The sequence below is a fragment of the Merops nubicus genome, unplaced genomic scaffold, assembly GCF_000691845.1.
Source record: "Merops nubicus isolate BGI_N331 unplaced genomic scaffold, ASM69184v1 scaffold13259, whole genome shotgun sequence".
Lineage (NCBI taxonomy): Eukaryota > Metazoa > Chordata > Aves > Coraciiformes > Meropidae > Merops > Merops nubicus.
Window position 1 is genome coordinate 33244 of NW_008633164.1, and position 16596 is coordinate 49839.

At 35.2% G+C, this 16596-nt stretch overlaps 1 protein-coding gene across 1 annotated transcript in view; it reads right to left on the reverse strand.

The window, feature by feature from the left end:
* LOC103780484 (triadin-like) overlaps positions 1-16596 on the reverse strand; it is a gene marked incomplete at its 3' end in the record, with an annotated part of 61436 nt that overhangs the window by 32064 nt on the left and 12776 nt on the right. Inside the window, exon 2 of the mRNA XM_008948171.1 lies at positions 330-539. Coding sequence (XP_008946419.1) covers positions 330-539 — 210 coding nt within the window. The remainder of the gene's footprint in view (positions 1-329; positions 540-16596) is intronic.

The window sequence follows — 16596 nt, forward strand, 5'->3', positions numbered from 1 at the left end:
TGTATTTCTTAAACTAATTTTATATAGATATTGCAAAACAGAAATCTGACCATACATGCTCATATACGTATTATACTGCTGTCAACATACACATCTTTCAGGACAAGGATGGCTTGCAAAATGGAGAGATTTAAATTATAAAGGTGTTTGAAGTGCAAACTAATATGTTCTGACATTTGTCACAATATCTCCTCTACTGGCAAATTCAGCAGAGACACTACGCTTTCTCCAAGAAGGTGAGAAGCATGCATATTTATGTAATAGACACTCCTTAATAAATTTTTAAATTTTAATATATAAGATGTCAAACAGAATATGCTGCATTTTACCTGCAAAGTCTTTGTAATCCACCAAGTCAAACATTACAATAGCTACCGCTGACCAGGTAACGATCAGAGCAACAACAAGAATCCATGCTGCTGGTGAACTGAACGTTGTCACGAGGTCTTCAGTAACAGATTTCTTGCTCACTTTCATGGATGATGAGGGAACAGATCCGTTCTTACCATCTATTATTGTCGTGGTTGTAGATATACGTCCTAGGCAAACAGTCAAAGCAGAAGAAATAGAATGTAACTCCTGGAGACTAAAACTCAAGAATATGTGTTGTTTTCAAATAGCTCTCTAGTCAGAAACTATTTAAAATAATTATAAATATTGTATAATTAAATACAAGCTCTCATGCTTTCTGGAAGAAGCTTTTCCTGAGCTGAGGCCACTTTTAGTCAATTTTGGGGCAAACATGGCGAGATATCTATGACCAGCCTTTTTAGTTATAATATGGCATTTTTGAGTCTGACATGAATAGCTACAGGCATAGGAGTGTGAATGATCAAAGTATAAAATATTATTACTCCCCAAAGGACTGTCTTGTTATTGGTTATAGGCCAGATTCTCAGGTGATGTGATCAGATGTACTTCCATTGATGGTAATGGAGCTAATTTGAGATTTGGCTGGAATTCTGCTGTCAAGGACACATATCAAAGACAATAAAAATCTATATATAACAGTTAATCTAACAGAAACAGAAAGGATTTACATGTCTAGTATCCTTACAAGTTGTAAAGAAACTTGTTCCTGATTTTTAAATATCTTTCATTGTGGCATTTTTTAATTAATGAAATAATCTCCTAAGAAGAAAAAAGTTACATTGCCAAAAAGACTTAATTCCAGAAAGTATAGGTTTGGTACTAGAAAGTTGGTAGGAAGGTGAGTACGTATCTTAGCTATGTAAACACTTGACACACATTAACTGTTTAATGGACAATTAACTAGTGACCTCATCCACTTCTTCCTGGAGTATTAAGAAATATTTTTTCTGGACACAAAACAAAACTATGGCAACTGAAAGTTACCCACACTTTAAAGCTCTCAAATTACTCTTCACAAAAGAAAGTGATAACCTAACCAATCTTGGTTAGTATTTGTTCTCCAGTATACAATAGAAAAAATATTCATAAGTCCAAAGTCAAAAACAGTAGAAAAGCACAGTATCTCCACTTAGGTTTGTTTAAAATATCCGCTTGTATGCTACTGTTAAAATATTCAAAGATGTGTTACATATATTCCTATTCCAGTTGGTGATACCAAATCTCCTAAATTATTGCCAGTGATTTCAGGGACTCTTGCCCACACAGAAATCTGAAATTCAGGTGATTGCTGGTTTGCCTATACCTTTGATAACCCTGAGATCACCTATTTTCTCTCACAGCTGATACAACATATAAAGCTGATAATTTTCTAGGATGACAGAGTAAGGAAAGGAGCAGAGCTGCTGTATACAAACATAAACAGATTTCGTTTCAGTTTTAATGGCAAATACACATTTGGAAACTATCACTAGAGCTAAGGTATAAGGCTGTTGAAGACTTTCAGATATTTGTTATCACATGTGTATAACCTCTATTTGATAATCACTATATTAATGTTCTTAAAGAAATAAATGTATTAGATCCTCGATATTATCCATAGGTACATATATTCATCCCTAAAAAAAGAGAAGATATCATAACAAACCTTCCAGTCTTCACGTTAATGACTATTGGGTCTGTTTCTTTTTCTGTAGAAAGTCAGAACAAAATTCTAAAATGATACTGAAATGACCTTTATGGAACTGGGAAGGATAATTTTGGTATCAGAGGTTCTGTTAATCTGTCATATCTATAAAGTAGTTAAATCCATATCCTGAACTATTCTACATTTCTTTTGTTTATTTTATGTAGTGAATTTCATTTGTGTGTACTTCCCTTAGCTCTGCCTTTTAAGCTTATTTCTGCACAAGCGTCCTGACACTCATCGGTGTCTTACTTCAGGTCCCAGAAAGCTGCTGTGTTACCGAGAAATGTTGTATAAACAGAACAAGATTGGCATATTACATGGGTTTTGTTGCTTGTTTGAAATTTAGTCTTATTTATAGAATGCTTATTCTGCGTAGGAATAATGTCTGTCTACTAGGATAGGATTTATACAATTTAAAAAAAAAAAAAAAAAAAATTATAAAACCTTCACCGCTTCCATGCCTCCAAACATAAATTGTAGATCAAACATTTCACAGCAGGAGGAAAAAATCTGCCAAATGACAACTAGCAATAAAGATCAGCTTCCTAAAGTCAAATTCAAAATCAATAGCATTTTGTTATCCTGCTGCATACAAAGTGCCAGTAATTTGTACATGCAACAGGTCATAAAAGACACATTATGCATTTTTTTTCCCTTGGGGATATCAGTCAGAGTTTATGATGTGTAAGAAAGAATAGAAAGGTATTGTCTCATCTTGACAAATCTGATTAGTATCACAACATATCTCCAAGGACATACTAATGACAGTTATATGTACATATATAATACAAGCAATTAAAACTCTACGTGTGTATTTCGATACAGATTTATACAGATAATTACCATTCAAATGATCATTCCTCTAGGTCTGTTGCTATGTGAAAAAAGTTCCTTCCTACTTAGTATACCTTACTTTTCAAATTCACAGGTACGTGTTTTCATTTTGAAGAAAATGGCTTCCCACAATTTATCAATCTGAACAACACTGCAAAGACAAAGCTCAAGCTAGAAGGTTGTCTGTTGCATGCTTTTGGCTGCTCATGTAACTAAGTCAGATTTCCCCTTAAAACTCAGGTGCTTATACAATAAAATCACCACTGTTACATTCACTGAAGCAGGAGTGAACAGCTATTGACTCAAATTTAACTAGAAGTCAAGCTAAGAAAAATGCTATTATACTGCTAGAGGTTCTTGATGCGGGTGCTTGCAATATGATCCAGGTGCCTAAGACTGGTCTCCATCACAGACACCTTTACAGGACTAATAAAATCTTGACAAGTGGTAAAAACTTTGAAGGGAACGCCATGCGACTTTCAGAGTCCAGAGTCAACTTGTCGTCCTGGCACCTTTGATAAACTATCATTTGTATTTTTGAGCTGAGCTTGCCTTAAGGCATAATAAGCATGTCCATGGTTAAGGACGGATGCTTGATTTTACAATTCAAAAGCTATACCTCCTACTACTCTGAAAGAAAAAAACAAAACATAACACCCCCCCTAAAAAAAAAAGCCAAAAAAAAAAAAAAAACACAAAAACCCCCACAAACTCTACTCCTTTCAGATTCATTCAAATGTAAAACATTATTTTTCTGTATTTATGTTATTTCATAGTTATTTTATAGGTAACATTCCTTGTTCTGCCTATAGCACAACACACACACACAATAAAGTGAAATATTTTATGTGCAATACCTTTTTAAAGTTTAGCATATTAAAAGCAGAGGGCTAGTCATGCCAGTTAAAAAAACCAAAACAAAAACAGAAAGAAAACCGTTGCCTTCTTTTAAATAATAATATTGTTGCTAGGGCAATTCATCTGGGATGTGAAAAGCCTTACTGCAGTCCTGCAGCTAAATGAGAGAGCTGGTAGATTTTAATGTTGTCTGTTCCACTCCCCAGATGAACACTCCAATAAACAAGCTATAGACTATTCTGGATTCAGGTCATTAATGGTTTCTGTTTGACCTATTCCACTTCACTTTGAATATTTAAATTCTAATTAAGGAAGCAAAAAAGAGAAAGAAAGTCTAAATTGACACTGTATGTTAAGCACCAGCTTGAGCCTGGGGCTTTAACCTGGTGACCTTACCATTCCACCACTGTTGTGATCAAGGAGGTAGGAGTCTCAGCTTATGCTAAAGAGGGTGCCACAGGGAGAAGATGACAAGGGCTTAGAACCCTTCAGTGAAGGACTGGGCAATGAATATATGAATCTGTTGCATCTTTTCAGGCCCAGCATGCCAACCTTAGTGAGGTCACAGACCTCTCCAGCTCTTACTATAATAACTCTTTTCCCATGTGGAGAAAATTATTTTTACCAAGAGAAAAGACTGTAGCGATGTTTGTTGTTCAAGTACTACTTATGCCTGACTGTGACATCCTCATTTTTCCTCTCTCTACTATGGTTTCTGCACCCTTGGCTTATTCAAATAGAAAGGAAATGACAGGATTTCTGCTGTGGTTAATAGTAGATTCCAATAACGTATCAATACCAATATTCTTTCCTGAAGTTGTTTAGTAACTTTTGTCCAGAAAGGTTTTACCTCATCATAAACATGTTGCCAATTCTCAATCACTTCCAAAGGCTAAGGGAGTTGAAAATTCTTCACTGGACTCATGCGTTTTGCCTCCTTCATACATTTAGGTGGGAACAAAATGCTGAGCATGGAGACCAGAGACCCTTCAGAACCCCCTGTACACAACTAAACAAAGAGCCTCCACCATCTTTACCCAGCCAGAGCCACAGGCCAAGAGACGCAGATACTAGATGGCAAGTAATAGAACACCTCAGAGGAGAAAGAGCAAGGTGAGTCCAGATGGGCAAAACTTTTTGCTCTCCTCCAAATACTGCTCAAGTATGTGATTGCAATGGATATAAAACCACTTACTGTGGATGATCTGGAGTCCTGCTAAACTTCATCAGGTTAGGAACCTGGTTAGATCCACTAATATGGATTAGGTTTTCTATCGGACATAGTAATATAAATGCAAGACTCTTCCTAACATTGATAGAAAGGCAGATGGAAATGGGGAAAGACAACTTAAATAAGCAAATTCAGCTGATTTTTGAAAGCTACTCTGTCTCACCATTATATTAGGGCAGTGATCTACAGTTCAGCCCAGAAATGGGTGGTGGGCACCTAGTGTAGGTCTTCTGAGTATGAAGGAGCTTCTGCAAGTTGTTAAACAGAAATGTGGCAATTTCAAGGAAAGCTAATTTATTTAGAGTTGTAGCATAAATTTTCTCTTGAGATAGCTGACATAAGCTATTTAATTTCTTTTGCATCATATTACATCCCTGTACACTTTAATGAATGAATGCAACTGGAATAACTAAAAGGAAATAATCTGTTTTACAACCACTACCAGACTTTATGAACTTCTTAACTCATTGCACAGAGTACTGAAGTGTTGCTCTACAGTTTGTGTAATTAGTGTGGAAGGAGAAAAATCTCTGAACATATAACACGTTCATATTGGCAAACTTCTCAAAAATAAAAGGTAGTCTTTCTGCAGACTAAAAGCTTAGAAAGCTGTGACTGGGACTGCCTGCAAGGGAACATTTGCAGACTTATTGGTGACTGATAGTTGTGAAAATGAATTGTGGAAAATAAGGTTGGAGATTATGCAGCAACCAATTCTACATGACAAAAGAAATAAAATAGAGATTATGGAACACAGCGAGGATGGTGTGTGGAAATTAACTGAATGATTGAATTCAGAAAAGGCACTTATAATTACATATGGTGCTGTGTTATTTTTTCATTTCCTTTCGTGTTACTGTATCTGTATTGGTTTTATTTTTGATGAACACAGAGCATCTGATAATTTAAAGAAGTAAATTGTATTAATCTTTCCCATTCATTCTCCAAGAAATTACGTACCGCAATATTTTGATCTCACTGATTTCAATAAATTGTTTGTAGAATAAAGGATACATCCTGTCAAGCCATTTCATAATCTAGTTCAAAGAAAATGTGTACTTCATAGAGTATCAGTAAATAATACTAATAGCAGTATTACTACCAGTAAATGCTATGAGATGAAAACCAGAAGTTATTAATGTATTCTAAAGTGTGATCTACATTCTGGGATTGACTGTTTCTTAGGGTACTGTATTGAGTTATCCCTGGCTCAATGCACATATTCTCATTCCTCTCTTCAGCTACATTTGCTATTGTGCAAGGTTTGGTTTTTTTGTTGAGATTTTTTGTTTGATTGGGCTTTTTTTTTTTTTTGTGCAGTCTTTTTTCCCTCGTCTTAAATATATCACAGAGTTGCTACCATCATTGTTCATGGTGTTGGCCTTGGCCAGTGTTGGGTTCATCTTGGAGATGGCTGGCATTGTCTCTGTTGGGTATGGGTGTAACTTCCATCAGCTATTAACAGAAGCCACCCTTGTAGCTTCCACAGTCCCAAAGCCTTGCCATGAAAACCCAATACAGGTACAGTACACTAACATGTGCCATGTGGGTGTAAAAAAAAAAAAAAGTGTCTATGAAGAAAATAATTTAACTAATACTAATTAGGAATCGTCCATAACTGTGTGAACAGAAAATTAGTTTCCAGTGATGCATGGCCAGATCGCAATAGAGACTGGGCAACTGCATGGAATGAAAAAAACCTTTTTAATACAAGGACATAATCTGTGATCCCTTTATTTCATATCCCTAAATACTGAGCAAGTATTCTGGCAGGGCAGGTGTTAAGCATTTAATGCCTGAACTTATACTTTTGCTTCAGCCAGTTGCTGAAAACAAGATAGTGAACCACCTGGTCAATCTTCTGACATGTTAGCTGTTTCCGTGTTCTCGCTGACCTTATTTTCATCAAATAATACCAAATAAATATCAAAGTCAAAGAAAGATCCATTTTTAGCATTTTTTTTATTTCTGTTATTGCTTTGCCATTGGTCTTTATGTAAAATGCTACTTGTATGGAAACAGGATCTTTTAACTTTAACAACCTGCTGCTTATACCCTACTTGCAGCCGTAATTCTTCCTTTGTGATATTGCAACCATTTCCACATCAGTCTATTGTGAGGATTAAGATGATTTTAAGCAGAAAAGAGCAGAAAAAGAAAATGAATTTTTAAGAAACAAATATAATGGTTTTATGCAAATGTCCTTTATAATAAAAAAGAGAAATATAAAATATATGGGAGGATTTTTTCCACATGGAACAGTCTTTCAAAACCTGCTGTGAAGTGCTAGTGGCTCTAAATAAAAAAAAAAATGTAAAAATTAGAAAATGAACGCCAATGTTTTTAAATAAGTTTCTGCTTGTGTTTTGCTTTTTCTATATAATTCATTGTATATCTGGTATAAACAATTATTTGATATAATTAATCAGCTGAAGGACAGCAGTCCTCATTATAGTCACAGAATATCAAATCAAAATACCTTAAAACATCACATTTTTCTATCTAGCTACAACTATTTGGATACATTTATCTTTTGTTTAGATAAAAATATTTGGTTTATCTCATGTAACAGGTTGGCATACATGGTTAAGTCCTTGACATGCAGATTCTTACGATAGATTTGGACCATTGGTGTCCCCAGGGAGTCAGAGTCCCCTGAGGGCAACCTGGACATCACCTTTATAGGTGCACTCCTGATTAAGGGGAGAAATCCAAGCAGTAGCAATTAAGGATTTTTTTTTCTATAAAAGCTCAGAGCACAGAATGGGATAGTAGGATAGGAAATCTTCTACAGTCAAGAAAATAAATTTGCTCTAGCAACAATTGTAACCAAGAAAAAAGTTTTTCAGAAAATTTTGAAAAGGAATAGGGATATATAACTGATAAAATGTCTCTTTGCTTGAGACAGATTTCCTCTGCAGTGAAGAGTGGGAACAAAAATCTTGCGAAACTATTCCTCCCCTGCCTCCCCCAACAAAAAACTTTGATGCTTGCAAACCTAGTAGGCAACATCTGAATTTTTGGGAATGAATCATTGGATTACTAGTACTAGCTATTACTTGTTCTAGAATAGGCTAAGGTATGAATTGTATTATTAGATCAATTACTTATGGAGAAGAAGAATTTTACCTACTTGTACAGATATCTTGAAGCAATTAGACTTCAAGGAGGGGATATGGAAACAAATTTCAGTCAGACCCAAATTACATTGATAACAAACAATTAACAGTAAAATAAGTTAACGTTTTCTAGCTGACATCTAACATTTGAGTTCAGAGAGTCCAGTTAGGTCAGCAGATATCTACAGGATTTAGGAGCCCACAGTCCATTGAAAATCCATATGAGTTGAGTCCTAAATCACTCCAAAAGTTGAACTTCAGTGATTTGGAGCAAAATTTCCACCTTTCCTTATGTATTTGAATTTAATAGCCTATTAGAGCATTAGTCGATGCTTCAAACTAAGCAGAGGAAAATTTGTCTCATATACTTTTGCAAGGAAGTGTAAAAAATGCCTTCACATTCCAAAATTGCTTTTAAAGATTTAGAACATTTAGAAACCTTCTAAAGTAAGTTACATAAACATTGTGGTGATATGACCTTTGACCTTCTGTCTGTGTGGTTGTTTCTTGTGTGGGCACATATTTCAAAGAGCTTTTACCTTATTCTGATTATTCAAGTACAAAAAGATAGAGAAGGGAATAGTGGTTGGTTAGTAGTTAAAGTTTTTCTGTGTTATTGAGCCTGCTGAAATAGTCTTCTATGATTGATTATATTGTTAACCTCTCTGCAATAATTCATACCTGATATGAGTTTGGAAAGAAAAGTGAGGGAAGCCCTAAGGACCAAGTTCAAAAGATAGCAGGTTTTAGTGGGAAATTTTATAGGTCATTTTACTTACAGCTATATCACTTTGTGTAGCAAATTCTTGAGAACTTAGCAGACCTCAGGGGTTGACAATAATCAACACAGAATAAATGACTTCTGTAAAACCAAAATTGCAGGAAGTATAGTTAATAAGAACAAGAGATGTGCCATTTACTGCAGTTCAAAGCAGTGACCAAGCATGGCAAAGGGACGTCGCTCTGCTCCCTTCCAAAAGGCAGTAGACTTCATCTTGTAACGATCTAGAAGTTATATATTTAAATTTTTCTCTTTGAAATAACTTTTCGGTTTAACATGATTTTCACGTTTTTTTTTTGTTTTAGAAACGTGGAGATCGGTTCCAAAATCAAATGTTTCATTTCCAGCTTCTCATTATGCATATGAGGTAAGAATGTAGCTGAATTCCAAACACTCAATCCTGAACTATTAGTAGCCTGAAAAATCCGTTGTTTTGTCTCATACCTGAAATTTTTTCTTGATTCATAGTAAAACCTTCCCTTTGGAAACAAATGGGTGCTATAAAACAGCAAAAAAGAAGTTTTACTTTCCTGTTTATCTTAGAAATCTGACATTTCAGAAAGACATGCCAAAGGGATATTTAGACATACTTGTGAGTTGATATAAGCTGAGAGGTACATCTTATCTTTTAAAATATCAAATGAAGATTGGGGGAAAACAGTTGCCATTTATCTTTAAATAGCAGGGAACCTTCTGAAGCAAGAGCACTGTATGCATTTCCCTCGTTATTTGTTTTTAGAAACTCTACATATCCCTGACACCTTCAGAGGGGAATAGAGATAAATACTGACTTTTTTTCTGTGGGAAAAAAAAAAAAAAAAAAAAATTGCTCCTAGCCATAAAATAATGATAGTCATATAAATATTGGAACTAATTATAGTAAATAGTAGGTTACAAATACGCCTGTGTTCATTCTGAACAAGTATACCAGTACAAAGAAACTCTGTAAAGACAATTCCAGATCTGTGCTTCATCTGATGGAACTACAATTATCTCTCAAATAAGTGTATCTAGGAATGATTAATAAGATGACATGCTTGATTTAATTTATTCCAAGCTAATCTCATAGTGAAGGTAGGATTAACTTTATGTGCCTTAATGGACTGACATCTACAAACTCTGAAAATGAAAGTAGTTCCAGCAATAATTCAATATACCCTCCATAACCTACAGTGCAAGAAGTGTTTCATCACAAGTCTACCAAGCCTTCCATATGAAATTATCCAGTCTTTATAGTTCTCAAATAGGCATAGTTTGAATGTATATATGCATAAATCATATTGAAGAGACAGTTCTAGCTGTTTTACCAGAGACAGAAGGAAATTTTAGCCAACAAGAATACAGAAATTGCTAAACTAGGAGTTATGCATTAAAAAAAAAAAAATATTGAAAACACTTTACTCAAAAGTGCAGAGACAAAAGTCCTCATCTGACAAAAGAGGAAAACTGAAAGTGCTTGTGGCAAGTCAGTCATCTATGTCACTGATTTATCTCATTTGTAAATGACAATTTAGTATGAAACTATTATAGGTCATGCTGTCTGACTGAGAGTAATCTGAAAGAGATCTACAGAAGAAAATTGTTATGCGGCTTACAAAAAGGATATGACTACTTTTGTAAGAGAGAGTAGCTAGCTATAGGAACAGGGTGAATCAAGGACTATCTTATGTCAAGGAGTAATTTTTTAATAAATATGAGAGTACTCCATCTCCGCACTTAGGGAATTGCTAAAGGCAAAACCACTCACTACACAGGTATCTAAAATACTAGGGAAACAAGGTTTTCTGAAGCTTACTATGAATGTTATGGGGCTATGTATTAAAGTCTGGCTGTGCTGATTTTCCCATTGCATCCCTCATGGTGCAGTGTTTTTGTGTTGGGAGTTAGAAGGGTGTTGGTAACACCCATGCTACCCCTGTGCAGTGCTTGCACAGCACCAAGGCTCTTTCTAACATTCCACTCCCAGTGGGATAGGGGGGACAGGAGCTTGGGTGGAACATAACCAGGACAGCTGATCTGAATTGACCAAAAGGACATTCCAGACATATGACATCGACTCAACTATAAACCCAGTATGAAGGGGGGAGCGGAGGAGATGGGTGGCGGGGTGGGGTGGGGGCTACTCCTTGTTCTTCTGAAGCAACCACTATGGGTTTTGGAGCCCTGCTTCCCAGGAAGAGGCCAGACATTGAAGGTGATGAGAAGCAGAGAAGAAATCTCTGGTGTTTTTTTTCCGATATACTATTTGTATTCAGTGCGTGTCCCATAAGAAAAGAACTCCAGGAAGCTGTGGGAGACATGTTTGGTTTTTTTTTTGTGTTTGGATTTGTTGTTGTGTTGTTTTTTTTGGTTGGTTGGTTGATTTTTGTGGTAGTGTTTTTGATTTAGTTTTTTTGGTTGGTTGGTTGGGTTTTTTTTGGTCTGAAAGAAACCTTTGGAAAATATCCGTTCAGTTTTAGGGCATGAGAGGGTTCTTGAACTGACACTGAGAAATAGAATTCAGTCTTTAGGTGAAAGCTAATGGTGTGTTTTATAATATTCTTTTTGCAGTACCAGTTAAAAAAAAAGGCAATCTGAAGTTGAAATTTAACCTTGCTAGACTAAATTAATATTATCTTTCATATCTTATTTTTGTTTGGAAATAAGTATGATCTCTATAGGCAGCTGAAACAGAGGTTGTGCTGTTACAGTGAGAACAGTTGATTTTTGTTGAGGATATATATTCACAATACATTGTCATCTAAAATGTGTTCTGAGATTAGCATAGCTGGGAAGTCTTTACACTATCTTACAAAGATTTCTTTAATAGAAGCTTATGCCAGATACTTACATCTTAGAAAAAAAAAAAAACCCTAAACATTATTTCAAACGAGTATGGAATGATCTGGGGAACATTGAATGTTTTTGAGACTACTGAGATCCATTCTAATTACTAAAATCTTCCATCAAGTAGGAAAAGGTCACTGTGCCCCTCTTTACTCACAGTCATTCCTGAAACAGCTACCATCACTTAGCCATGAGTTAATAATTTTATTCAGGATTATACTCTGGCCAAATTTTGGAATGTGTGAAAAAGTTGTCAATTCAGATTTGATAAGAAAAGATCACTACATAGTATTCATGTACAGGTGCATAGTCTTAGTTATCTTGATTTCTTCTCTCTTCTTCTCCTTATGCAGATATTTTGTGACACCTCATCTATACACTGAAAAGAAGGAAAACCAAGAAGATCAGAATTCTTTGGAGGTTACCTGAGAAAAAAACAAAACTGATTCTGTAATGTGTCCATTCTCTGCATCCTACCTCCTGCCATCCCAAATCAATCAACATTTGTCAGTAGAACAAGGTTGTGAATAGATTTTAGATATTTAGTCCACAATGACTTTTATCCACAAGTGAATTAACAAAAAATGAGTCAATAAGTGACCCTGTATTGTACCCATACCTAAATCCAGAGGACTTAGGACTTCTCATATTGTTAATTTTCACATTATGATGTTCTGAATAAACAAATCCAGGAGAGTTGCTCAACAGCACAATAAATATCCTACAGATTGGTTTAGGGACACTTGCTTCTGTGACCTGAAAATCAGGCTCCAAACCCTCCTTATCTACTATAAGAGAGTGGAGACTGATCTATAGTTTCAGTCTTCCTGTTGCATCTCTTCAGATCTCTGAGGAGCAGATGAGATAAAATAATAAAGACTTCAATTGACCACAACCGATACAGGATTAAGACCAGTTTTTAATTTATTTTAGAACGCCAAGAAGTGCTTGGCTACATTATTTAGCTCCAGAGAGGGAGTAATTTTCTATAACAATTCCTAGAACTATCCCTCCTTAGGCACTGAGATATCCATGTGGCACATAAAATCTGAAATTGTGAGTAAGTCTGGATTAAAATGGCTGCAGAAGTACAGCTCCATAACTCTCCACTACTACCTGTTTGAACAAACTATGGAATGCAAATTCAGCTTTGGGGGTCATCCGTGACTTTTTCTTGCAAAAATGAGTGTAGAAAAAACAACAGTTTGATGTGTGAACTTAAAAACTTATTTGGTTTATTTCCAAACTATGAGTGAATGTCCAATTTCTACATCAACTCTAACTTGAAATGCCATATAATTTGCATGATAGCCGTGGAAATATGCATAAAAGTCACTAAGAAGTGCAAAGATATTAGTGTAAACTTTTTTAGGGGGCATTATATTACTGGTATTATATGAGCAAGGTATATTCTTTGCTTAGTCTTTTCTGGATTATAATAATGGTATTATATACAACTTCTGTGATTTACAGAGAAAGAATTGGCGGAATTATTAATGGATGAATATCGCTCAAGATTTTCCTGTTTCCTACAAAAGATGTTAATAATTTCCCACCTGAGAGTAAATCCAAATCTCAAATGAATAATTTTTTTAAAGTATATATGCTACAACATATTAACGGCTTCCACATAAAGTAATAATGACATAATTTAAAGCTATTTTTTTTTTTTACTAAGCACAAAATTGCCAGTGCAAGCACAGAGCAAATTCAAAATGTTGTGAATATACCTGTTTTTTTTCAGTAGTAATTTTCTATATAATAAATTTTTTTACTATTTGCTTGAAAATTTAAATAATTAGCCATATAAAACATATAAAACCTGATGAGGATTTTTTTTTATAGAATTCAGATTGCAGAAAAGAAAAAAGTATTTTGATCGATGGTTTAATTGTTAACTGGCTCAGAGAAGTGACATCTTAATCTTGAATATTATTTTATTTCAATGATAAGCCTATGTGTTTAAAATGTATATCAAACAAAAATAATCTCTACCGAGAGACGTATTTGTGAAATTATATTAACTATTAAGATTCCAAATTCTAGAGGAGAAATTTGAACTTCATATGCTTATGCAGAGCATAGAGTGTTGCAAAATGCTCATTAATTTTAGTTCACTTTCATTGTATTTTTCTGATCAGTGTTAGCATAGGAATGGAACAGGATTCTTGAAACATGTTGAGTCACCCTTTCTGGGCACTTCTCTGCCCTATGCATGGAGAAGGCATCCATTTACTCACATGTGTGGAATGTGAATCTTTCTGAAGTTCATAGCTTCTCTCAATTCCTGTGTCTGTATTAAAACTTTATACAGTAAGACAAAATACGGTTCCATCTTATTTGGTTATGAAAGACTAATTAACATCTAAGTAAACTTCAGCAGAACTGTCCTCAAATCTTAGTGATACATCTTGCAACGGAAGATCTTCCCAAATTTAATGGCATAGTCAGTCCAAAATGCATTCATAATATTAAAGTCTTGCCTCAGTTCAATTTAAAACATTTTATTCAGAGTTAAAAAAGCTGCCATCTCAAGGTGGCCACTACATGTTGTTATTACTAACTAGAACAGAAAGTGAATTATACCATGCAAAAATGACCTGGTTAGAATGATATTTTCCTTATTTCTTCCCATGAATTCTAAATCAAATTATCTTTAGCCACTGTAAACATGCACAAAGTCATCACAAAACCATTCAGATCTCATTCACAAGCTGTAACACCTCCCCACATTCTCTGTGATAGCAGATCATATAGTAGGAGCTGTAGTATTCTTAACACACAGTGACAGCAGGTGCTGCAAGTTTTGCACCCAGCCTGAGCACCTTGCATCAGACACTTGCAGGACCTCTACAATGTTTCTGGCATTTCACCTCAACCTTAGTTCTTTTGTGCTTCACTCCCTGACTCTCATGGTGACAGGAAAAGAGAACAAAATTGCGTACCTATGCTTGAAGTTCAACGACGTCTGAAAAGGATACTTATGCATATTTGTCTTGATTTCATCCCACTCTCCTTCATCCAACAGCTAATGCCCTTTGTTCCATATCAATGAAAAAGGTATAGCAGCTGAACGCATGTTTTTCAGCTTGTTTTGTTTTTCAAATGTCCTGTGCTGTAGTCACGAATCTTCTGATGATGCTCAAAAGTGTCCATATAAATACAGTATTTTTCTACTTACTAAACTCTCACATAATCTTTGGTCATATTAAAAATGTGCAATTCTGTTCTGGTTGTTTTTATAGATCTTCAAATTTGATTGCTTTTCCTTTAGTCTTCTAACATTTATCTTCCCTCCAGCTCACAGTCTAATGTAAGGCCATACTACTTCCATTCCAAAGAAAAGAAGTGATGGAGAGGTTAAGTGAAGAGCAAAGACCATACTGAAATTCCGGCAGGAGACAGAGCTGAACCTGTGCCTCTTGTTCTAACTTCTGCCTCATTGCTCATCTACACTGTGTAATACTTAAGCAAAATACATCACAGGCTTCCTCTGAATGTAGTTGTTCATCTTCTTTGCCAGTCTTTTCAAGTCATTTATACACACTGAGTATGTGCATAAAGTTTCCTGAAATCTTTCCATCTTGGATTTTAAGAATACCAAAACTCCTGTTACTTTCTTATTTCAGGAAACTTTCAAGCAATTCTCTGAAGTTTCTTAAATATTAATACAGCGGTCTCAACTCATAACTCTGTCAGTATAATGAAAAGAGATAGAGATATTCTGTGCAGATGTAGAAGCTGGCGGTCGGTTCTAAATTTTTAAGAAAGCTTTTGAGAGCTACTTAGTTATTCTGTATACATCTTTTCAAGATTTTCTGGCTGTTATATTCTGGTCAAAGGCCTATTCATCATCTAACCTTCTCTATTAATTTCCTTTTCTATTATATCAAAAGAATGCAGCTTCAGCTGTAATTAGAAAAGTGCTAATAAATAAAAAATGCATACTTTCACATTCATTCAAGATGAACATTTACATTACAGTCGATATTTCAGCCTTACAGCTTACACTGACTAAATTCTTATGGTCACATAACTGATAATACTTCACTCGCTAACACAATTTTTCCCCGCAAAAGTACAATACATTCAGAATTTTATTAACGTGTTATGGTGGAAGACAAGAATAGACACAAAACATATCTAAAATAATTGAATGACTAATAATGAATAACATTCAGAGTATGAAATAAAAGTAGGCCATAAGACATTGTACTACACTTCCTATGAATTTTCATGGCTTTTAATTTAAGGTATTTCTTTATTTAAACTTTAAGCCAGCTGCCACATAAAAAGTGAGAAAGAAACCATATAAGATGATGTTCTTAAAGAACTCTATCAACATACTGTACAGCACCAATGCACTCCCCAGGACCTGCTCAGGTGGGTTACTTTTGACAGTAAAAGTGGAGTATAAGTGGAGGAAAGCTGAAGTGCCTTTAGGGTTCTTTCACCATTGGGAACTGCAGCGAAAGGTTTACACCACCTAACCAGGCAAATAAGAGTTAAATAAGACTTAAATCAGTCATATACATAGCTGAGCTTGTTTGCATGTCCAGATCAACAGTCATTCCCGTTCATGCTGCTGATCAGGGCAAGAGTGACACTGGTAGCTTTTAAAGGGACATCCATGAGATATCTATTTTCCTTTTCACCAAATGGGCAGGTGAAGGTTAGACTTTCCTTCCACTATTTCCAGAAATTCTCAGATCTGGTGGACTACAATCTGACAGAGTACTTTGGGTGTTTATTCTTCAGAGAGTGCTCTTCCCTAGCAAATAAACACAAAAATGGACTTGGAAGACCATTAAGCTTCAGGGGTTTGTTAAACTCACCATTCCTGTGATTAAGTGCTAAAAATGTTGATAACAACTCTGCAAATAAAAGA